General features: G+C 40.7%; 2 protein-coding genes across 7 annotated transcripts in view; both read right to left on the reverse strand.

Moving 5' to 3' along the window:
- Positions 1-740: 740 nt before the first annotated feature.
- FAM221A (family with sequence similarity 221 member A) lies at positions 741-14,324 on the reverse strand. Its single transcript, XM_061557090.1, has 9 exons — positions 14,072-14,324; positions 12,096-12,269; positions 10,538-10,728; positions 9,947-10,153; positions 9,658-9,783; positions 9,395-9,486; positions 8,591-8,697; positions 1,756-1,964; positions 741-825 (listed from the first exon to the last, which is right to left on the reverse strand). The coding sequence occupies exons 1-8, from the start codon at positions 14,134-14,136 to the stop codon at positions 1,775-1,777; spliced, it is 1,152 nt and encodes a 383-aa protein (XP_061413074.1). The 5' UTR covers positions 14,137-14,324; the 3' UTR covers positions 741-825; positions 1,756-1,774.
- Positions 14,325-16,582: 2,258 nt separating this feature from the next.
- Positions 16,583-24,013, reverse strand: part of LOC133345947 (myosin-IIIb-like) — a 43,329-nt gene continuing 35,898 nt past the window's right edge. For 3 of the 6 annotated variants that reach the window (XM_061557091.1, XM_061557093.1, XM_061557092.1), the window contains exons 28-36: positions 23,743-23,905; positions 23,003-23,083; positions 21,452-21,593; positions 21,108-21,285; positions 20,549-20,711; positions 19,829-19,950; positions 19,217-19,264; positions 18,503-18,619; positions 16,585-18,182 (exon numbers count right to left, since the gene is read on the reverse strand). In XM_061557091.1, the coding sequence (XP_061413075.1) occupies positions 18,506-18,619; positions 19,217-19,264; positions 19,829-19,950; positions 20,549-20,711; positions 21,108-21,285; positions 21,452-21,593; positions 23,003-23,083; positions 23,743-23,905 (1,011 nt within the window). In that variant the 3' untranslated portion in view covers positions 16,585-18,182; positions 18,503-18,505. Of the gene's footprint in view, positions 18,183-18,502; positions 18,620-19,216; positions 19,265-19,828; positions 19,951-20,548; positions 20,712-21,107; positions 21,286-21,451; positions 21,594-23,002; positions 23,084-23,742; positions 23,906-24,013 lie in introns of all 6 variants that reach the window. The other 3 variants (XM_061557095.1, XM_061557094.1, XM_061557096.1) reach the window with 3 other exon arrangements.

Genomic DNA, 24,013 nt, shown 5'->3' on the forward strand with positions numbered 1-24,013 from the left:
TTGGCCAAATACTCCCAACTATGTCATACCCCACCCTTGAGGTACACTGCAAGGTCCAGAGACAATGTCTCATATCCTGTGTTAAAACCTTAAGGCAGACAACTGTACAGTTTGTCTTTATGTCCTAACCAAATTATTTTATGAACGTAATGCAAGGGCAGCAACAACACATCTAAAAACTGCTGTTTGGATTTCCTTGACTTAAATACAACTCTCCAACGATGTAAATGGCCATGAGCAGTTAGGAGAGGTTCTTTACCAATGCTGTTTATTGAATGAGTGTTGCAGTAAATCATCTAGTACTTTGTTGCAGTGCCACACCTGGTTCAGAGTTGCACCTGCCACTGTGACTTTGAAGTTCACGTATGAGTACCATTATGCACCTGTGTCTGATTAGTTTACATTTATATTGGCACCGAAGCAAAAACTGATGACAAGGGAATTCTAAAATTTATATTCATTGATGGATTTACCACCAAATAACACTTCATGTCGTACTGTAATTTAATTACCCACCTTTTTAATCTGCTTCCTGAAAAAAGCTAGCGTTTTAGAATATCTTACATTTGTGCATAAAATACGAATAGCTTTTAGAGGACTTTTTGTACATTTTCCACCATGCACATGAAAACCAGATGATTGGCCTTGCTTCTAATTCCTTCTACGGGAATGCTTTCAAATTGCATCATGGGTGTAGTAATGACTAAACCATACCAACCTCCATCTTTCCCCAATCTCCAGATGTATCAAATTCTCAGCATAGCAGGTCACGGCTCTCGGGTGAAAGCAGTTCCCCGAGTTGGTACAGGTGCAGCCTGAGGAAGGCTGCTGGCAATTGAACACAGTACTTTTTGTTGTACACATTCACACACTGGGTCTGAAGAAATTAATGGCACGAGTAGTGGGATTTAAGCCATGGCTGCATTCTCGGCACATACCGTAATTAAAATGTTTGCCCATATTTACAGACTTGTGTTGGTGAAAAAACCCCAGCAATCTTGGGCCAGATTGCTCTTTAAATCTGGGTCTGCAGCGTGGGACGGCACCACTTTAAGTGTTTTTCAAACGAAAAAAAATCGGCAGTGTGGAATGTCCATGTGTTTGCACAATGGGAACGCTTGCCAGAGTGAACCTTTCTCCAGATGAACCTTTCATTTAAATTCACATTGAATGCTGTCACAAAGTATTTACAGAGAAATGTGCACCATGAAGTGCACGTAGAGCTAAGCTAATGGCAAAGGAGGAGTTAAGTTTGATAAAAACAAGAGTTTTAAAATATATTTGAATACAATGTTTCTTTAACTCTTGAAAAATATATACTTTTAAGCGGTACGAGATGGCACAGATAAGAGTGGGGATAAAAAAAGGCACGTGTCTTTGTCATCCATTTCCATTACATTAATTTCCATACTTGTTTCACTTAGAGGGCATTTAGACAATGTAGAGATGATCCCGATTCATGTAATTGCTTAGCTTGCTGGTATTATGCCACCTGTTTAAATTACTTTGTATTTAGACTATGAAATATATCTTCAACTCCATTTCTTGTTGTGGTACATTTATTCTCGTGAAGTACTTTATTCCGAAAACAATTACAAGAATAATTAAATATTTGTTGTTGTTGTCGCAAATCAGGCACTCTCATCCTGAATAATCGTTCGGCAGGAAGCGGAGAGTGGGAGTGTGCGCGCAGTGAAGGACAGTGGCCTTGAACAAAACCGCCGGCTACTGAAGAATATGTACAGCGTTGCCGACCTGCTGGCTTCCCATGGCTTCAGGTCGGGCAGGAGGCCGACATCCGGCAGCAGCAGCAGCACACAGCCTCCACTCCGGATGGAGCCGCCCCGGTCAGGGCTGGAGCAGGGGTTTCCTGGCCAGGATGTGTGGCACGACGCACCGCCCGCTCCCCGCGCCACACGTCACTCCAGCCTGCCACTACAAGAGCACCCCGCAAGGGCCGAGCCCTCCAGGGAAAGAGCAGAGCTCGTAAGTGAAAAGGCGAACTATGAAGAGGGGCAAATGCAGCACCAAAGCCCCCCTGTGACCATAAGGTGAGGAGCTCGCTGGAGAAAAACGCACCGTCAAAAAAGTTCAGCATTTTTAGACATCATTTCCTTTCTTTGACTGCTGTGTCATTTGCCTGAAATGAAATGTGCTTGTACTTTGTTTGAACAGCTGTAACATAATTTCCTTTGAGAAACGAACAGATTACACAAATGTATATGCATATTTGCTGCTTATACAGTACTTACTGTATGCCTATAAAAAACACTGGCATATGCATAGAATGTGACAACAGTGCATTACGTCGACTATTAATACTTAAATAGAATAGGTTTCACCCTTTCTGGCAATAAACCAGGAGTTAAGATTTCCAAACACCACATAGATACCTTTACGTGACGCTTGAACACACCTATCTAACACATCAATAGGCTGCAGGATTTATGCTGACCAGTCAAACAATATACACACATTTTAAACTATTAATTCTTACGTGCACAATTCTCTGCAAGTACTCTGATCACAACAATCAATTTCAAATGTTAATCGATGCAGTTACATGCCTAGATATACACCTGTGGGCAGGTTATATGAATGCCCACTGTTGGTGCAATTAAAATACAATATAATTGACCGAAATGAGAATCCCTGGTAAGCTTGATGTGGTTGCATCCTGGCAGCCATACCAGGTACATTATTTTATTTTTGTCTAGTTTTAAAGTGCTGCATGCATCATTTATGCCATGGATAGTTACTCAGTGGAACAATTGCAGTTCCCAGTTTTATTTGTTTGTTTGTTTTCCACTGCTGTGCTAACTTTACGCCATAACTCATTCGGCCACGGTTTGGTTTTACACTCTCGTAATTTGTATGGGTGACTAGAAAGTAATCACAATCAACTGGCAACAGGGTACACCTGCTATGTGAAAGATGTACTCCTGAAGAAATATGAGCTCAGACACATGGTATGTTGAAGTTTGGATTTCACCAAGGCAACATCAACTTCACGGTCTTGGCTTCCGTTTTGGGGATTATTATGCTGATATTCATGCCCCCCACCCCACATACTGAAAGTTTCTTCCAAACCCATGAAATACCAATAAAATGTTGTCACCCCTTGTAACAGAGATGGCAAATATAATACAAAGACTGAGCCAAAGGGCATGTCTTGATTTGAAATGGCCCGTCGTTGTTTTCAATGAATGGTCTGCATCCGATTACGAATTGGCAGAGAAACTGCTTAAAATACAGTGTTGTACAATTCTTAAGGGGATGCGATACTGTATACACTGTATAAGGCGTTCACAAAGACACTGTAATCCTTTTGAATATGAGTAATTAGTCACCAGCACTTAAAATATTGTTCCAATAGTTAAACTCTTTAAGATGTCCTAAACGTTTCAAAAACATGTATAAAAAATGAATGCAAAACAGCATGCTCTACAAAACACACACTCGCACATGATTGATGTCTACCCCTGACCCAGGATTTCAGCAATGGCTCATTGAAAAGAAAAAGCAGAGAGTTACAAATGCTAAAAGCGTTCTAGTATTGATGCAATTTTGTCACAATATTTATTTTGTTCTGCAGGAACTTTGAAAACCAGCTTCCATTATTGGAGGGATCAGATGAAAGCGTGAGTTACTGGCGGCGCCGTGGCCAGGATTTCAGCGTGCTGCTGGACTACACAAACCACCAACCGCCTCATGTTGACGTCTCTCCGCCTGCCTACCTTGCAGGGTTACGAGATCAACCCCCATCATACAACACAGTGCAGCATGGCCCTTTCAACCAGACTGCAGTGTCTCGCGAGGCAAACCCCCCACCGTACCCTGCAGTGTCTCGTGACTCGACTCTTCCCTCGGAATACTCTGGATTGCACGGCTACCCAGCTAATGCAGAAGCAATCCCACGCCCCAGCACCTACCCGCAGCCTCCACCATACAAGGCTGAACCTCCGACCCTGGAATTATCTCAGAACTCTGCACCACAGACTACACAGCTGCAACAAAGTAAAATAAATCCAGACTATGCATTATTGACCGATCAAAGTAAAAATATGCACAGGAATAGCAGAGAAAAAGTGAATTCCAAATATGTATCAAGCCATTGCTGTAGTGACTACCAGGACATGTCAGGGATGTATTACTCCTCAAGTCAGTGTGGTCAGGACAGCAAAGACATGTTGGTGAATCCAGGCAAAGGAAGCACTTCCCTCCAGGCAACATCAGATGCACATGCAATATTGTACACAGGAAAACAATACTTTGAAGCAACTCCCCTACCAACAGAGAAGATTGAAAAACCTCAAACATTCAGGCCTCCACCGCCAACATACGAGATGTACCAAATGAGAAGCAAAGATTGCTACAAGGGACCAACAACACAAGTTCAATTGAAAAACTTGTGTTGCCATACGAGTACACATGAAAATGGGCAATACAAGTCATCAGCAGAATTTTCCCCAGACAGATTTATGCCTCCTGAATCACAAATGAAATATCAAAATGTACAGCTGCCCACATACATCAAACCACCAGATTACATTTCTCAATATAAAGAGAATACATCTCATCAAAATCAACATGCAAGCAATGAAAACAGCATTGACTCTACTGGTGAAAACAAACAAAAACTTAGAACAGCTCGTGTTGAATACATTCCATTCACAGACCCACGAGTGCGAATTGTCCCCAAGGCACACTGGGAAACTGAGCGCCAAAATCAAGACAATGGTCACAGTGTGAGGAAGTCTACAAATGACAACAATTCTGTAAACTACATTCAAGTAAAGGAAGGCTTAGACAAACAATTGTTGTACTCAAAGCAAATATCACCTCCATCACTTGTGTTACCTGTACTAAATCAGGATTCATATGTTTGGAGAAATTCGCAGTCAAACCATGAAATCAACAAGCATAAAATGCATTCAGATGACATAACGTACATGCAGTTAAAATATCCGGACAGTACCTCAACAAGTGCTGATCATGCATTTCACTCAAGAAAGGGCCACATACAAGAAACAGCAAGTGAACATAGATCTGTGTTGCATACAGATAAAAAGGAGGGTATTCTTCAAGGTGACAAGACACATGAAGCAAGTGGTGGTCAGATGCCACGTAGCCTGCTTGGAGTCCGGACCGGCGTGCATCAACGAGGAGCTGTGGGAGAAACTGTGTTCTGTTTGATCTCCGTGCCAAGTCAGTCTGTGGATGTGGATCAAGGTGGCATTTGGCTCCCAGATGTGTCAAACGGCAGCAGTAACACCGTTCCCGAACACTCCCACCAGCACACGCAGTCTGCAAGTGAGCTGGAGTTGCAAGCACTCACTGGGAAAATGATCGCCGAGGAAGAGGCACGCAAGGCCAAAGAAAAAGCAGAGGAAAAGGCGAAAAAGCATGCATGTGAAAGCCAAATATTAAGTCACCCACTGAAATTTAGTTCTGAACTAAAAGGTGAAGCAAAAATGTATGACACACGTCAAAAACCACTATCACAAAAACATCAGCTTAATAATGTTACCTTGCACTGTGTTCCAAAGCAGCTATATCCTGATGAACGAACATTTGTGTCACAGAAAAATAGACAAATTCATGGGCATGCTGTAGAGGTGGAGGGTAAACATTTCCAAGCCTCTAATTGCAGGTGGAAAACCCAAAATTCACAAAATACATCCCATATTACTGGTGAAACGAAAAATGAGGAAATTAAAAGTGAATTTGGATCTAAAATAAATGGAAAACAAATACAGATTCTTAAAGAAGGTAATACTAAAGTCGGCTCCAAAGGAAACAAATCTTGTCAAAACAGGGAAACTGGAAAGAGAGGAACAAATTGTGGCAAGGAAAAGTTCAATAGCAAGTATTTCTATAAAGTCAAAAGCTTAAAAGAACCCACAGGAACACATAGTCAAGCAGCCATCGAAGCCAATACACAAGTTCCTACAATAACATTGAAAGGAAACAGTCTTGCAGATTCATTTAGTTTTGGACAGTTTCTACTGAGACCCGTGGGAAGAAGACCATGGGATGTGGTGAGCGAGTTGGAAAACATAAATCGAGAGCTGCAAGATGATCCCGAGGAACAAGACCACGATCCTTCCATCCGGCGTCCTCAAGATGTCTACCAACGCTTCCATGTGCTCATGCCCAGTGGGCAGAAGGATGAACTGACACATACACTAGAGAGGAGAAAATCGGAGCCAAACCTTTCAGAACTGCCATCTAGTCAGTATGAAAGATCACACATTGCATGGGGCTCAAAAAATAGCCGTCAAAATGTAGGAGATTATTCATCACCATACTCATCTGACGGTTCTACTACCAACAAAGTGGAAATTGATGACGATGATGGAAATGAACAAAACAGGATTAAAGATAACTTGGAAAAAGAAAACTTGCATTTCCATCAGAAGGGGCCAAGTGAGAGACTTTTGCATTACAACAGAAGCCATGGGAATGATGTATATATGAGCACACCATCATCTACACTACAACGAAGACATGGGCATTCAGAGCCAGATCTAACAGCTCTTATTGCCTCTCAAGAACTGGGAGATGAACATGAAGATCAATCTGAGTTCGGTTTTACATCTACATCACTCAAGGAGTCCCTTGCTGAAAGGGCTGCAAGGATTCTTGGAATATCTATATCTGAAGATGCGCTTCTTGCGCCAGATAACATCACTGCAACAGAGAGCAAAGATGCCTTGACCATGGAATTTGATGGTAATTTTTGCGACATTACTACAGGCACAGAAAAGGCCACACACAACTCTAATAATTTATTTGGTGAAAATAAGTTGCTCTTTATAAATGGTTACAGTGACAATGAACAAAATGAAACATCAAAACATGGTTTACAAATTAAAAACAAATGTGACAGCCACAAAGATAAACTAAACAAATCTCGAGTAATTATTTGTAAAGATGAGCTAACATCATACACCAGCACAAAGCTGTATGAAAGCCACACTCAAGAGGAAATGTCACCACCAAAATATGCCAATGGAAATCAGCCTGACAGAAAAACAGATGATGAGAATACAATTAGGAACCAGGTTATCTGTGCGTCTGGAGATCAGTACAATTGCAATATCACTGGCTGCATTACAGAGCCACGATTCTATTCAAGCTGTAGCATGATCTTTTCCCCAATTAAAATGAAATCTGAAAACACAATTCATGTGAAACATATCGAGCAGTCTAAATCCCCTCTAATAGTAGAAAATGTCTGTTCTATGAAAGGTGAATGTGAAGACTGTTCTGACATCCCTGGCTGTCTCTGTCTGGTGAAGGATGATGGGTTTGTAGACAGTTTAAGTAAGCATGAACGTAGAGATAGGCAGCTGAATGAGTGTAACCGGATGGCACTCGCAGAGCATGCTAAAGTCGCATGGGAATACACAGACAAACTTAAAGCTGCTGCATCGGATTCCATTAAGGACAATGGACACGGCTTGGATGATGTGCACGGTTGCTTACCTCTGCATGTTCCCACTGTTAAAACAAACACTGAAGCTACTAACACTCTGCTTGCTGTGGATGTCATTTGCTCCTAACCTGCTTCCCATCCCGACTAAAACAGTCAAGTAAAGGTATTGGCACTTCATAACAAGTTTGCACCATCATACTGCATGAATCGTTACACATTTCTGCTGTCATTTTATCTTACGAAATAATCTTCACGTAAAAAAGTATAACATTTCAGTATTGTTTATTGAAACCTTCAGAGTATCCGAACAGAAATGTCTACTATATTGTATTTTTGGTGTTGTACTCATATTTTAATGTGGGAAATGTTAAAATTCTTTAAATGTAGTCATTTCTAAATGCTATGTTCGTCATTTATAATAAAATTTACACTTTTTTTGTTTTTCAGATGGATATGATCCTAGTCATATTGAAATGGTATAATCCGATCATGAAGAAATGTTCTTGGATATATTCTTGTCAATGTCAACATTTCTTTAAATGTCTATTTTTAACAATTGTCATGATGTTAGTGTTTTTTTTTTAAATACATTTGCAATTGTGAATACAGTATTATTATTCATTGTTTACTTTTTACTAGCCTATGTGTTTATTCAGACAATCAATGCATGCTTATTTAATAGTCATCTGCTGTCACAGAACAAGTGATGTTGTCAAGAATACTGTTTTAATCAAAATCAGCACAAAAATGTCATATATCAAGCTTAATATTGTTTTTGGTAAATATTCACTTTCATTATTTTGTCAACAGTTTACGTATTATTGTACTCCATTTTAAAGTTACACGGCTTTTTGTACTGTTGAATTTTACTTTTCATATTAAACCAGAAGGAATGTGTATGCAATATATAATACCGCAACAAATCTTAAAACTGCTTCAGAAAAGAGTATATATACTTTTTTAAACTAAGTGCTACTATATATATGAATGTTTTTGTTCAATAAAAATACATTACAAATATGATAAGCTATAATAGGATCTTATACCTACAATGTACGTACATATTTTAATGAAATTAAGGCTTTAAAGGGAAATTTAATATGCATAAAAGGTCACTTATAGCCATGTCCCATCCGAGCAGATCTTTACTTTCCAGATGGTGTGGCTTGTTTTCCCTTTCCACGTGACTGTGTTTTGGCTTGATATGGTGCCCTTCCACTTGCACCTGTTCTTGCCTGTTGTCTTTGAAGTTTTATCTGTGTGAAGCAAGCTCAGCTGTTCAACACATTTACTTTGATAACATTTACTAAAACAACCTCTTGTTTCAACAGTGAAGCCACCTTACCTTAACTTCTCAAAATGATTTTATTGCTCTTTATTATGCAATACTAAGCTTTTTCCTTTAATTAAATCTACTATGAATTCTAAAACATTTTATTGTATACATGTGCACAAATATATAATATGTTGTATGTGAGGTTTTTAAATGTTTTCCCCCAGATTATACAAATTGTGTTTTCTGCATCATACCACGACTCAAACGATTCCATTTAGAAATCACAGCAGTGCATCCCATGTGTCCGAGAATGGTGAACCAAATCGATATTTCAGAGGATTTACCATAACAAATATACCTTTTTTATCCGACAGAATGGGGTGCACTTTCCCATAATCTCTGAAATAAGACTGTTGAATGACAAAGCTGATATTATTTTTTTATACTCAGTGGTGGAATTTAGCTAAATAATATGAAAATGTTGATTTAATATGGATTTTTGTAAGGTCATTGGTGGCCAGGCTGAGACCATCAACTCATCACACTTGAGAACTCAGCTTATTCACGGGTGGCTACTTGGATTAGAACCCAGGATGCCAACCGTGCTGACTCAGTGCTCTGACTTATGAGCCACATGGCCACCTCTTGCATGAGACTATTTTAAGAAAACCACTCACTCTTTCCTGGTAACGCTTTTCCAATTCTGCCATATCCTCTTCTTCACGGAGCTTTAAGTTGGCGATGCCCTGTGTGAGTGAGTTGTTGGCACCTGCAGCAAAATATTTAATTGCAGCCAAGTACAACATTGAATGTTCATGTAAATGAACCAACGAACAATTTTAAAATACTGTAGTGTTATAATCAGAAATTTATATTCCATGACAGTATGACTTAGGAATATACATACAATGTATTTAATCTTGCAAAAAACGAGTTTTACCTGCATCAGCTGTGGATCTTGAAGAATTATGGGGCAGTAGTGAGGCTGCTGTCCCTGAATGTGCCCTCAAAAATGGATGGTCATGAGCAGTGATGGGGGCATTTAGCAAGTCATCTCCTGGAACACCTACAGAAAATGGTGCACAAAAAAATATTAGCCGTATTTCGTAAACATGGAAACTCATACAAAAAAATATTGTGCACTGTGTTTACATGTGTTGTTCAGTGCTGTATTTTGTCACATAAAGAACTGCATAAAACAAGCGTTTGTTCTACTTATGAATGCTCACCTACACCACTTGCATCGAGTCGAAGGTAACCCTCAGCTAATGAGCTGAAGCCGGTGAGGCCCCCCATGGCTGCATACGGTACATCATGTCCAACTGGCTTCCCACGATCCACACGCTGCTCCTTTGTTTCCACTACCATCTGGTGAGCTCGTGTCGGGTACCCACAACCGCATGAGAATGAGCTTTGGAAGCCCTTGCAGACTGCACCTGCAAATAAAGAGTATGCATTTTTATAGTGGTAGAAAGATTAATTGTAGATTCTGAAATACTGTACTAACATTTCAACAATGGTACCCAAGGAATACACATTGTGCAGCAAATTACACATACAACATCAACCATAACCGTGATGTTTAAGGATTTAGGGGTTTAAAAGGTTTAAATATAAGCAGAGTAGTGTATATATTTTGTATATATGTAATTAACAATAAACACTTCTAAGAATTGCCATGTATGTATATGTTGAACTTCTTTCGCACCGCACAGTCAACCATGCTAATCGGACGTGCGGGGAAAGGACAACAAATTAAACACACATGCCTACTTGTTTGGACTAAACATTTTTTAAAGGATGTATTTGTCCCAACTTACATTTTTTACAAACATATGGCTCATATTCATGGTGCTCATTGGCTGGATGCTTGCAGTGACAGCGGATAGCCTGGGATCCATTTCTTGGAATATAGAGGTAGGAAGCACAGCGACATCCATGAACTCGACAAGGTAAATGTATTGGTCGTTCTTTGGGGATCTCCTCCAGGTCAGTCTGGTGCTGCTTGTATCTGAGGAAATGTAAACAACTAACATTTTCTATTTACCAACAACAGTATGATTCATTTGGTTTAACACATCGGCTTTCGTGGCCAATATCCATAAAGGTGTATTGGGTTAGATCGCGTAAATATAAATGTGTTGTCAACACACCAACACCTGACAGCCAATTAGTAAGGTTTGTCACGGAAACAAAATGTGCCAATTAGTGACTACTTAAGCTTACCAGTGTGTTGGAGAGTAAACCCACGACATTTACAATTTGAGTATGATGTTTTGCTGGTGATTACAACCAGCTTCAGGCGATTTTACAGAAATGTAAAAAAAGTTTTAATGCTTACAAAAATCCTTTATTATTGAATAATTGCCAGCCCAAACGATTAAAGTGGTAGGATATCAATTGTTTAACCTTTTACCACATGTCGATATTCAAAGTTAATCATACCGCTTTATACAAATTGAGAAAAAAATATATATTGCCGTTTGCTTTGAGAATCTGTATGTGGTATCAGGTTTTAAAAATTGGCAAGTTACTGCTTAAATTAGTAGCGTTGGCAAGTACGAGTATTCACAGATGACATAGCATTTTGAAATCGAGTAAATTTTATATATGACATCAATGTATATTCTACTGTATAATTAAAACAAAGTGCTTAAACGTAAAAAAATATGAAAATGTGATATACCCGGTCAGGAACATTACCTAATGAATAAAACTAGCTTGTAAAATAAGTAATGCATTGCAATTGCAGGCAATATAAAAGGCAATGCATAAGGAAACCATTTCAGTAGTGGTTCAGATACACCTTATTGGCTATATCTACATAAATTGCAAAGGACAGGGATGCTGTTGAATGTAATGGGTAGCACATCGCATTTGCTAGGTGATCGTTAGGTCGCTTGTGATGAGGTAAAGTGGGTGCTCCCATCTTTTCCAGAAAATCTGGTGAGCATTGAAGAGTGGAGCTTCCTCTCGTGGAGGCCCTTCCGTTAGCAGTGGTGTGAGTAAGCAATTGCAGGGCTGCACCTTTAAACGTATAAAGGACATCGCATCAACCCCTGCCATCATTTCAAAGGCAATTGAGTTCTAAACAAAAAGTGAAGCAGATTTTATAATGTTAATAGCACAAACGATCTGCTTTTAAATAGATAACTTTAACGTAAGGGCAAGATTTCCTTCAGTTCCATTCTTAACCTCCCTCCATGGATCCGGTTTCCATTATGATGAATCAATGCTAGTAAGCTCTGCATAGCAAATTTACATTTTGGATGGAGGTTAGTAAACGTGGAATAGGGAACTATGTTAAGGTGTGCGCAATGGAGTTCAAGACACCCTGCTGCAAGAAAATTGAGTTGAAACAGCAAACAGAAGACACACCTGTGAGTGCAGAAGCATGGGGTCTCCGGCCCCACAAGCTTGCAATCCATGCCGGTCGGACCGCTCCAACTTACGAAGAGACGATTGCGCTCCCGCTGGGGGAGCACCCGTCTCTTGTAGTCGGCGTACTCCTGTGGACTCATCAGTTTCCCGCCGTCATCCTCTCCAACGATCCTGTCAGCAATCACTCGTGACTTTAGCTTGACTCAGATAGACCAGACGACACCGATTTACTGTGACCTGCTGAATTTCGATTTAAAGCTTTCGTGACTGCAGGGATTCATATTCTTGGTTCTTTCGGTAAAGTCACGTAGAAGGGAAATAATAAAATAATAAAAATAAGCCAATAAAATTCTCACGTTTCGGCCACAACGCAAGCAGCCATCCTCAGGTGAAGAACAGAGCTGTCGGAACGACAGCTCTGTTCTTCAATGCTGGTTTGTGTTCTTCAGCAATGTTGAATAAAAATGCGATAAATATAAATGTGAAAGTTAGTGTTTCCCGCACGGTGAATAAAGCCAATAATTTCCTTCATTTTCAAGCAGATGAGTCTATAGAGGTTGTGGGCTTGTTTTGAGGCCAATTTTAGCAAAACCCTCTTGCTTTTTTACATTATTCTGAAAAATGTCCTACAATATGAAGATATTTGACCGTTTGAACTAAAGCCAACAGTAAAAGTAGAAAAGGGCAGTTGGATCGTTTGTTCCATTTCGTTTGGAAACATGAGAGACATTGAAGTTTGAAATGCAATGCTCATGACTCCACAATCAATTTTACCAGCTGAAATACTCTGCACATGCTCTGACTTGGCGAACCATGTAAAACATTCATGAAATTGGTCATTTTTTTTCTGTGAGTAGTGTACACTCAAACCGAACCATCAGTTTCGTGGACCAGCTTAATACCACACTGGTAAAGCTGTCCCCTAATTCCGGCTTCATTAGGCAACTGTGAGGGGTTCTTTTATTTAAAGCTTTCGTGACTGCAGGGATTCATATTTTTGGTTCTTTCGGTAAAGTCACGTAGAAGGGAAATAATAAAAATATTGAATAAAAATTATCACGACGTTTCGACTGCAACACAAGCAATCATCATCAGGTGTGAAATCCACAGCAAGAAATTTTGAAAAAAGTGGCGTTTTTTTATTTTATTATTTCCCTTCTACGTGACTTTACCGAAAGAACCAAGAATATGTGAGGGGGTTGTTTGTGAACATGTCCATGTTTGGAGGAGGATCGTGAAGCACGATGCTGCTACTGGGCAGTTGGAGGCAGTTGCCCTCCAGCAACAACGGATGGCAGATGAACGACGCTCACAACAACGAGCGGAGCACCGGGCCGGTAAAATCCAGCAACGTTGGCACAGTGGGGGGGGGGCACAGCCGGTGGTGCATCCCACGGTCATCTCAGTCAGCCAACCCATGGCACCTGCTGGGTCTGTCCCGAGACCCTCACTCTAAGCGAGCCTTCGACAACTTCACGTGGCCACAAAGTGCACCCAGCCTGGCACAGGCAACGTGGGGACGTCACAGTCACTTCGTGGCGGGTTATTGGTTTGCCGATCCATGCCATAGCAAAACAAAAGCTAATTTCAAACTATTCTATTCGGCAGGTGCGGATAATCGCCTACCGAAGGTGAATTGTTAGGGCTTAACGGCTAGATTCACAACAAAGTGTAAGCGTTGTTTATGGCGTGCGATGCCAAGACGTCGTGACAGCAACCTTACTAATTGGCTGTGTCGGGTGGTGGCGAGTTTAACGACACATTTATATATTTACGCGATCTAACCCCCCCCCCCCCCCAAAAAAAAATCTCTATTATCAAGACTTACAATTGAAAAAAAAACGGCTTTTATAAAATGCGCAATCCTGTAAGGCGCACTCGTTAAACGTTCAAAAAAGTTTATAGAAAAAAAGTTAATATTTAAAAAAAACACGCTCAACCACACGGCGGGGAAAGGGTGTCCAAACTTGCACCTCTTGTACTCGAGATACTCGTCCACGGCGAGCGCCGCGTCCGCGTTCAAACGAAACCCTTCCATGTGGGGGGTGGTGGTGGTGGTAGTGGTTAGCGAGGGTGATGAAGCGACGATCGAGCCGCAGTTCTTCGAGTTGATTCGATCAAAAGTGTCAAGAGGGACCCCCCCTCACCGCCACCGCCACCAGCCGCGGTGTCACCCAGGAAGGGCGCGCGGCCGTCTCCGTGGCGACGCGCCCCTGTCACGTGACGCCGCGCTCCTGTCACGTGACGCCGCAGTGACGACGTCGTCGTCGTCACGCCGAGTGGCCACGTGCTGCTTTTGCTTTGTCCGTTTCGTTGGTCTTGAACCGAGCAGGCGCGAAATCGGAATTTGAATGTTTTCGTTTTTTATCACTGGACGAATCCGATGAGCTGTAAAGCTTGTTTGTTTAAAACAGATGTCCAGTGTTGTATTGATACAGAATAGTGTTTCTTCACTAATTTCCGATGCGCTACAAAGCTTTTTTTAAACGTGTCCAGTGTTGTATTGATACAAAAGTGTTTCTTCACTGATTTCTGATGAGCTACAAAACAGATATTGCTACAGAATAGTGTTCTTCACTAACTTTCAGTGGGGGGGGGGGGGGGGGGGGGTACTTTCGCCGAAAAGACATCAGCGTTAGAGCCACTGGCGTTGGACAGCATTGATGGGATGCGTCAGGGGCTGCACTAAAGGCCACCAGGGGCCGCCAGTGGCCCGCGGGCCTTGCAATGAAGAACACTGCTACAGAAGAATACTGCATCTGAGCTGGACCCAAAGTGTGATCAATGTAGAAGAGAAAGGTTGCACATTAGAAGACCTGATGCAAGGCAGTGATGAGGATACTGGCACTATTTGGACACGCACGTAGTTTGGACAACAGGAACATTTAAAGTGTATTGTGCGGAAAAATGGAAGGAATCGGAAAAAGAGGAAGACCTAACGGAGAATGGCTTGACGACGACATAAGCGATTGTCGTCAGAAAGATGTGGCACTACTTTAGAATATTGGCATGACACAGAGGAAAGTGGAAACAAACGACGAAATGTTGCAGTGGACACGTATGGGCTATCTGCCTATGGTTCATGATGATGATGACCGCCACATCCCCCATGATATTATTATGCGTGTTACCCAGGAAAGCCTCAGTGAGTCTCATGATCCTGTTTAAGGAGGGTCCTGCCCAGTTTTTTTTGTAGTAGGGGGCAATGATTGCTCTGTTGATACCAATTGTATGTGTGCATGTTGAACCACTTTCACACCATACCTAGCCAACCGTGCCAATCGGAGGAGCGGAGGAAGGACAAACTAAGCACAAAAATAAGTTATAAATGAGTTTTAAATTTCCAAGTGCGTAGCTCCAGTGTCTTCCTAATATCGGAAGAGCGTTCCAGATGGCCACAAACGCACATCAATTTCGCTTTTAACGCAATTGACTAATTAGCGGATAACTTTACTTTTTTTGACAAATTTGGTCCGTGACTTAATTATTGTGAATGACGTCGCGGGATCTTAAACATCCACTGAAGCTGACGGCGTGTTTTTGTTTAAATAATACACCCGCAGAATTTACCAAGGCGACATTCGGATTCGAACCGTGAACCTTGCTACAAGTGGGGAACACGTTGCCACTGCCCCATGACTGCCAACATTATCAGGAATCCCTCACATTTACCACTGTAATTAGGGTGTCACCACCTCCGAAGAGGATCTCTCCTGTTATCATGAACAGTTCGCCATAAAAAGACCAACGTTGCATCAACACCTGCACGATATCACCATGACCAACACAATAGAGTACTGTACCGTGTAATATCCGCGCTACAATCCGCGGGGTGCCACCGCAGTTCGTGGCAACTCCCGAAATCCGCTTTGTAGAAGATCCCCAAATCTGCGAGTTTTTTTCCACCAGGAGCAGCCAAGTCTTCAAATTACAGTCACGTGTTTTTAGAGTATGTTTTGTCGTGTGCCGCAAATTACAGGGGATCTGCCAGAAGGTTCCCCTACACTCCACGTCTTTGAGGATTACTACCATATAGAGTACTACAATGCCTTTTTAACAATATCCACGGACATGATAGTGATATAACCACTATGTTATTATCACCAGCATCAGCAGTAATACGACTATCACATAAACACCATCAAATCAACTGCTGGATGAAGGCCTCCCCCGTAACCTTCCCTGATTTGCGATGCCATAATCCATCTAATTTCATTAGTTAATCTCTGATGGTTTTCTTGGCCACGTTCCCTTTTTATGGCTGACATTCCGTCACCAATTTTGTCCATAATCCCTTCGATGTCCCCTCTTTTGTCTGCAGTTTTGTCCATCATCCCAAGTCTATTTTTCCTAGCTGTCAATAGGATATCTCTAAGTAACATTTGCTTTCAGATCCATGGTTTTTCTTTTAGTGTAATTCCCAGCAAGCATCTCTGCATGCCCGTTTTATACTTTAAAGTTTTTATTCAGATTTTATTTGACAGTGTCCATGTTTCCGAATCATCTATCATAGCCGGAAATATGCATTCATACAAACTTTCGTGAAGCACATTAGTATGTTGCTTTTGATTATAACATTTTATTTTCTAACATTTGCCTACAGAGTCATCCAATCAATACTATTCTATAAAATACACGAATATCAGACATTTACGTTACGCTTGCCATTTGTAACCATAAAGTGTTCGAATTAGTATTACAGTATCTAATGCAGTCATTCAGGCTCTTACAAATTGAGGACTTACATATAGAAGTTATGAAAAGCATTCCAGATTAAGGATGGTACAGCTACACATGAACAACCAAAATCATCACCACCACATCATGAGTTAACATTTACACCATATTTCAACATTAATTTCACAATAATCAACAACCACAATCATTTTCATCACGACCACCACACCCTCACAAGCACAGCACATTTAGACAATTAGCATCACCATCACGTAATTTTAAAACCACCATCACATAATTTTTGCATCTACGTTTAAACCTAACTGATTATGGTCATGTATTATACAAAGCAGCATCAAATTTGACTGAAGATAAATTAAATCTCATATATCACTCAGCTCTTCAAATCATATTAAATATCATTTACTGTATTCTACTCATCATTGTAACTTTAATTATGAAAATGTGTATTCACTGTCGACTAAGCGGGAATTATAGTACTTGGGCAAAATTCATTTTCAACGCGATCAATAATAGATTGCCTTCTGTCCTCTCTGGCTGACTTCTTCCTGACATACATCCTTGCAACCTAAGGTATGTTACGGGGTTGCGGTGTACTGTTCCAAGAGTTAATAATAGTTTTGGGCAATCATGTTCGTTCACATCGCAAACCACTTTCTTGGCCTAGCGTCGCCTCTGCTGCATGCATTGAAGCTCACCTCAATACATTTTATTACAAATTATACATCTTCAACAAGACTGTGGAACTTCTTGCAATTTTACAACCTTTTTATATTTATGACATATATATCAATACTCAAATTTGACTTATTTTTTTGTATTCCCACTTCAAAATGCTAATTTTAACTTGTTTTCCATAGATTGTGTTATGAATAAGACGCGGTTCATGTTGTCTTAAAATGGTTGTTTCCATCTGGTGGTGAAATAAAAGTATGATGAACCACAATTGTCACCATAATGACTTCACATCAGCATAACCACAACCATTATCACCATCATCATAACCACCACACCATGAAATCAACATCTACTATCATGAATAAATCACCATCCCATAAAACACAAAGAAATGCACAATTAAATATTTTGTCATATGGACAATGACAGATTTATTTAATGTATACAGTACCTGTATTTAAACATAACTACTTACAATTACATTAGATATTCTAAAGTAATTTTCTCATTTGTATATATATTAAAAAAAAACTTTTTACAATTGTCTAATATTCCTAAACATCTAAGTGCATTTACAATTTAAAAAATAACATTCAAGTACTGTATTATAGTAAAATAACAAATGGCTGATTAAAATTAGTGAAGACGTCTGGAGATTGCTGCATTCTCAAATGCAAATCTTCACACTCCTGGCAGGTCATGTTTTCCCTAAACACAAATCAATAGTAGAGGCATTAGGATGCGAAAATTAATAGTTATGGAAAAAGACAACGGAGTGGTGAGTTTAATATCAGTGTTGCATCATCATTTAGTCGTATATGAAGCCACATTTGTACATCTGATGTTCGAAGCAATTCACGCAAAAATGTATCCTCTTACACAAGCGTATGCAAAATGTAAAAATATTTTAAAACATTTAGTTACAAACAGTTTACGGCATTAATTCCAATCTATAAATGATGAGAAAACACATCGTAACATTACTGCATGCCGAACACATTTCGACTAAGCATTAAAAAGCTCAGAACCTGTCAGTAGTTTCCATTTGGTGTGTCGTGTGATGGACTTGGCGCCTTTCTGAATGTGTCTCCAGCCACCACCATACGGTAATATTGGTCATTCTCATCCAGCACTTTTATTTGGCTCCAGTTGTGTAAAAGAAAAACAAAACATAAAATAATCTAAGTATTCTTTAAACCGTCCAACTTTCATTCTAATTGTGTTATAATTCTCGATATATTTTTCCAAAAAACAGGCACCAGCATTTGAGGGAACAGTATACAATGGGTACTTTATAGCACAAATATTGTTGTGATAATTGTTTTTTTACCCTTTTATCTGGCAACAAAACTGACACCTTTTTTTTACAAGGAGTCATGTTTGCATTGACCACAATACCTGCGGTCGGTATGCAAAAAAAACACAACTCTGATAATGTATGCTCTGTCCTTGAAAATGATTGGTCCACGCCCGAGACAGCTTTTCTTAGAGCCTAGTCTCACATGGTGTTGGACCAGATGACGCCAAAAGGCGCACAACTCAAAGACAATGCACCATCAGAGTATGAAAGCTTGGGTGAAGCATTAACACCATTGGAACCTCCTTTGCCAGTAGCAAAATATGTCAGTTTTGTTGCCAGTTAAAAGGGTAAAAAAACAATTATCATATTTTGCTACTGGCAAAGGAGGCTCCAATGGTATAAATATTGTTGTGTTTAAAACAGAAATGGCAAAAGTGGGTCACCTTGTTTTACGTGATTTTCTCTTCATTAGCTGAACACTGGGAGAGGCCTAGAAAACAAAAATAGGCATTTAAATACCATCGTTCATAAATGCACCTTTGGAAATATACAACGTAACAATGTGGGACTTTATAAATTGTTTGAACTGAGCAGGTATCTATTTCCATCAACATATTCCAATATAAGTTGATCGTTTTTCTTCAACAAAAGAAACGCCTTTTGTGGAAATTAAACACGTGGCTTTGTAGTCCTGGTTAAAATTGTAAGTTTAACACTGCACACTGTACGGAGCTTTCCATTGATGTCGTGGTGCCACGCAGTGTCAGGAATAAGTTGTTCCCCGAAAACGGCAGCGCACCGACGAGATGAGCACCGATTTAAAGCTTTCGTGACTACAGGGATTCGTCTTCTTGGTTCTTTCGGTAAAGTCACGTAGAAGGGAAGTAATAAAATAATAAAAATAAAACATAATAAAATAATAAAAATAAACCATAATAAAATAATATGTTTTATTTTTATTATTTTATTACTTCCCTTCTACGTGACTTTACCGAAAGAACCAAGAAGAGAGATGAGCACCGTTATGGACCCTGCAGCCCGTGGTGGCGCTTACCTGAGCGACGTCTTTACCAGCGCTGCTTAGCAGCTGGCTGTAGTACAGATTGTCTTCGGGAGAGTGCAGCAGCTTTGGTTGCATTTTAGAGCGAGGTGTGCGAGTCTGTTTTGGCTGTGTCCCTAACACACACACACACACGAAATATTTCCTTCAGAAATGACAGGACTATTTTATATTTATCCACATGCAGCGCACCAGCCATATCCTGAAGTCACCGAACCGAGCAGCAGTATAACTGCTTAATATACATTTTAAATACCGTACATAAATTAGCCACAACAGTTTTAAAAACGGAAGAGTGGTCACCACATCTACGCCTCTATATAAGGAACGAAACGGTTAGACTTCTGCACAAATCTGGCTGTCGCCTGATGTAATTACTGGCGAAACGTCGTACTCAGATTGTAAATGTTGTGGCTTGGCTCTCCAACACACCGGTTAGTGCTATACTAGTGACGAATTGGGCAGGTTCTGTTTACGTGACAAACCTTACTAGTTGGCTGTGTTGGGTGGTGGCGGGTTTTAACGACACATTTATATATTTACGCGATCAAACCCAAATAAACTCTATTATAAAAGCAGGAGATGTTACTTTTATGTTTTGACAACAAAATTCTCGTAAATTCATATTTACTTCATTGCAACGTTTAAAACTACAACTGAAAGGTTGTTCAAGTCTATGAAAGCTCCGTTACTAAATCAATAATGATAAATGACCTTGCTGCAGAGAATCTTGGGAATCTTGTATTTGAATACCAAGCTGTTTCGCAGAGCCAGGCCTTGAGTGAGAGAGGGTCACCGTCTCCTTGACTTGGCTTGCTGGCACAGGGAGGTTAACACGCAGGAGTTGTTTAAGCACCGTCTCGGCACACTTGGAAACCTTATTTGAAAAGGAACATGACATTCGACAAAAGGACAACAAAACAAACACCAGAGTCACTTTCTTTGCAGGTACCCACAATTTATATTACCTTCAGACAAGCAAGCATATTCTATGGTTCTTTCGGTAAAGTCACGTAGATATAAAAAAAATAAAGTGATTAAAAATATGGCACGACGTTTCGATCGCAACACCGCTTGTGTGCGATCGAAACGTCGTGACATATTTTTAATCACTTTATTTTTCTTTTTTTTTCTTTTTTCTATCTATGTGACTTTACCGAAAGAACCATAGAATATGAATTCCTGCAGTCACGAAAGTTTTAAGTCTAAATTTTACAAACAAGCATGTTTGATGAATGTATGTGAAAAAATTAAGGCGAAGTCATTTACCCACCTCCTGGGAAAACCCATCAAGCCCGTCCTGGTTAATCTCAGGCTGCTTTTCCTCAGACTCCACATGTTCAGTGCGGTCACTATCATTAGCCTGGCTTGGGGCAGCACTTGCAACAGTGCTGGCACCTTCCGAAATGGCCGATTGCCCGTCCACGACATCAATGCTCTCGGCATTCTCTCTGGAGGATGCCAATACAAGAATTAATTCACACAAATAATTTACGAATATTACTTATTTGAATGCTGATAAAGAGAGAGATAGAGAAAAAAAACTTTGCTGGAGAGCTGATGGCAACTTTTCCGTGCGAATGCGAGTTAGCAGCGTGTACTAATTGGAGCCTTTACTCGGTTTGGTTGTCTTCTGGAGGCTGCTCGTGTGAATCTGTCGCGTTTCCCTGTGCGTCCTCGTGTGCGTCCTCGTGTGTATCCTCTCCACGTCTTTCCTTCTCCTGCTTGTACTGCTTCCTGGCTTTGTGCCCCCGTGCCGCTGTGAACACAAGCACATTTCCGACGATTTAAACTGCAGAATAATTCGGCAAACTACAGTATTATATATACACTGCTGCCTAGGTGTTCGCAGTTGTGCCCGTCTGGCTCTCCGGGGTGTGTTTTCGGGTTCGAGGGAGACAGTGAGATATTCAATTCAGTTCATGAAGTGACTCTCAGCAGATGGAGGCGAAACGTTGGACCTCGTGCTGAAGAACACGCGGTACAACCATGCGACGCATCGGAGCGCTACGCAGATGACAAATCCGACACTCAACGCTACACGTTTGGAAATGCATGACATAAAGTGCAATGTGACATCTGTAGATTGATGCATCTTGTACCAATTAAAATGTAAACAAAACATTTTATTGTGCCCTTCAAAAACAAAACACTGTAGAATACAGTATAGTACTTGTGTTCCTTTGAATCTCACATGTAAAAATATAGATCCTTAAAACAAATGTAGTCCAAAGAAGTAGGCAAATGTGTTTAGTTTGTTGTCCTTCCCCCGCACCTCCGATGGCCACGGTTGGCTACATACGGTGCGAATGAAGTTCAACATATACACAATCGCAGTTTACATCATCGATGCATTCACAGTGATACCATGGACCTCACTCACGTGGCTGTCACGGCTCTGCTGGAGATAACCGAGTGTGTTGTGCTGCTCGGCTGAGAGAAATGTGGAAAGTTAATTTATAACCAAAATGGGTGCTTCAACGTAAATGATTCCAAATGGAGTCGGAGAGGGATGAGCGGCTAATCATTAACAGGCTGCTCCCGGGGCAGTGATCATCACTGCGTGATTAGACCAGAGCATGCTAACACGAGTGAGCTAACTTCCTGTACTAACCCAACCAGTGTCAGAACGGAACCCGTGAGCCCCAAATACATATGTACTGTCATCTAAGACGAGAGGTAGGCTCAGTGGAGGAGCCAGGATTTTCAGGTAGAGGGGGGGGGCAACCCCTCCAGCAATGAAAAATGATAGAGGAGTTGTTAGTAAGTAAGGACTTGTCCCTTGCTTTTTATTCGAACCGTGTGTGATCGGCATCGTGCTCGCTGAAGGTGAATGCCTTCAGGGAAGTCGTGGACTGTAGATGCAATTGCGAACAATTCTAAGTCACTTATAACCGCTTTACCGTTATTTATTGATAATTATAGACTCAAACTATTGTCCTATCATCTCATAGAGTCCCTGGCAGGTAATAATATGCTTCACAGTGGCAGTGGGGGTTGCAAAATGCCGATTTATTACTAATAAACCCCAATGATCCGATCGAAATGAGGGATTTCGATCAGATAATTGGGGGGGGGCACGTGCCACCCCCCACTGGCTCTGCCACTGGGTAGACGTTTGCCATCCTGGCACGTTGAGATCTCAATTTGATTCGGCTCTCTATTCACCTGACTGAATGCAGATGGCAGCATCCTCTCGTTTCTTCTTCTGCTCACGGTACTCTCTGCGTACTTGGTATCCACGGAAACCTAAAACCACAGAAGAAACCATCAACTCTGCATCGCTATATATCCGTGCATCAGATGTGCTCATTATAACGATACTGCCCAAGATAAACCTTACATTGAGCTTCATATTTGTGATGCTATGTTGCATTTTTGGATCTAGGTTCTCGTCATGCTGTAGACCCCATAATTCAGCTTACTTGTCTCCGCTACTGTTTATCCGCTCGATCATTTAAAATATCTGGGCACGATGTAAGTCACATAACAGATAGGATTTGTTTTGTTTATCTTTTGTAAAGGTTACAATGGCCTCACGAAGCCACATTTTAATACTATCGTGCTAAATATTATGTCACTGCCTTATCGTTGTTGCCATTATTATAACACAAAACATTGGCATTTTTGTATTTTGTAATATTCCTGCATCACATTGCATTCTTAAAATTTCTGTGGGCTGACTCCCTGCAAGTAATGTATTATCACTGACTGTTATATAGCTGCCCACGTGCTAGTATATTGAGCCTCTTGGTATATGACACATTATTTATGGACAGAAGGAAAAACTGACCTCATTGTGCGGCAAACCATCTAACATAATGTGCTCCCATAACTGCAGCTGATATTTTGAAGGGAAATCTCACTTGCAGTTTAATTAACCTACTTACCTCCGAGTGCCACCTCACCTGACTGTATGACGAGGGCACTGTGGGTCCGTTCTTCCATGAGCTTTCTGAATTTCTTGACGGCAAGTCTGGTGCGCACATAGGCCTGCAGTTTCACGAGCCTCTCCACCATCTCCTTGATCAGCAGATTGAGATGTTCTGCATGGTAGTACTTTAAGAATACCTAGAGGCACATAGGCATCACACGGACAATATTTTATCTTGAAAGCAAGGCAGGTGTTTATTCCTCCAAGTGTTGTTTTACGTGTTGTAAAATGATGCTGCAAATGTA

The sequence above is a fragment of the Lethenteron reissneri genome, chromosome 23 (genome assembly GCF_015708825.2).
Source record: "Lethenteron reissneri isolate LAM-NWPU_2019-01 chromosome 23, ASM1570882v1, whole genome shotgun sequence".
Taxonomy (NCBI): Eukaryota; Metazoa; Chordata; class Hyperoartia; order Petromyzontiformes; family Petromyzontidae; genus Lethenteron; species Lethenteron reissneri.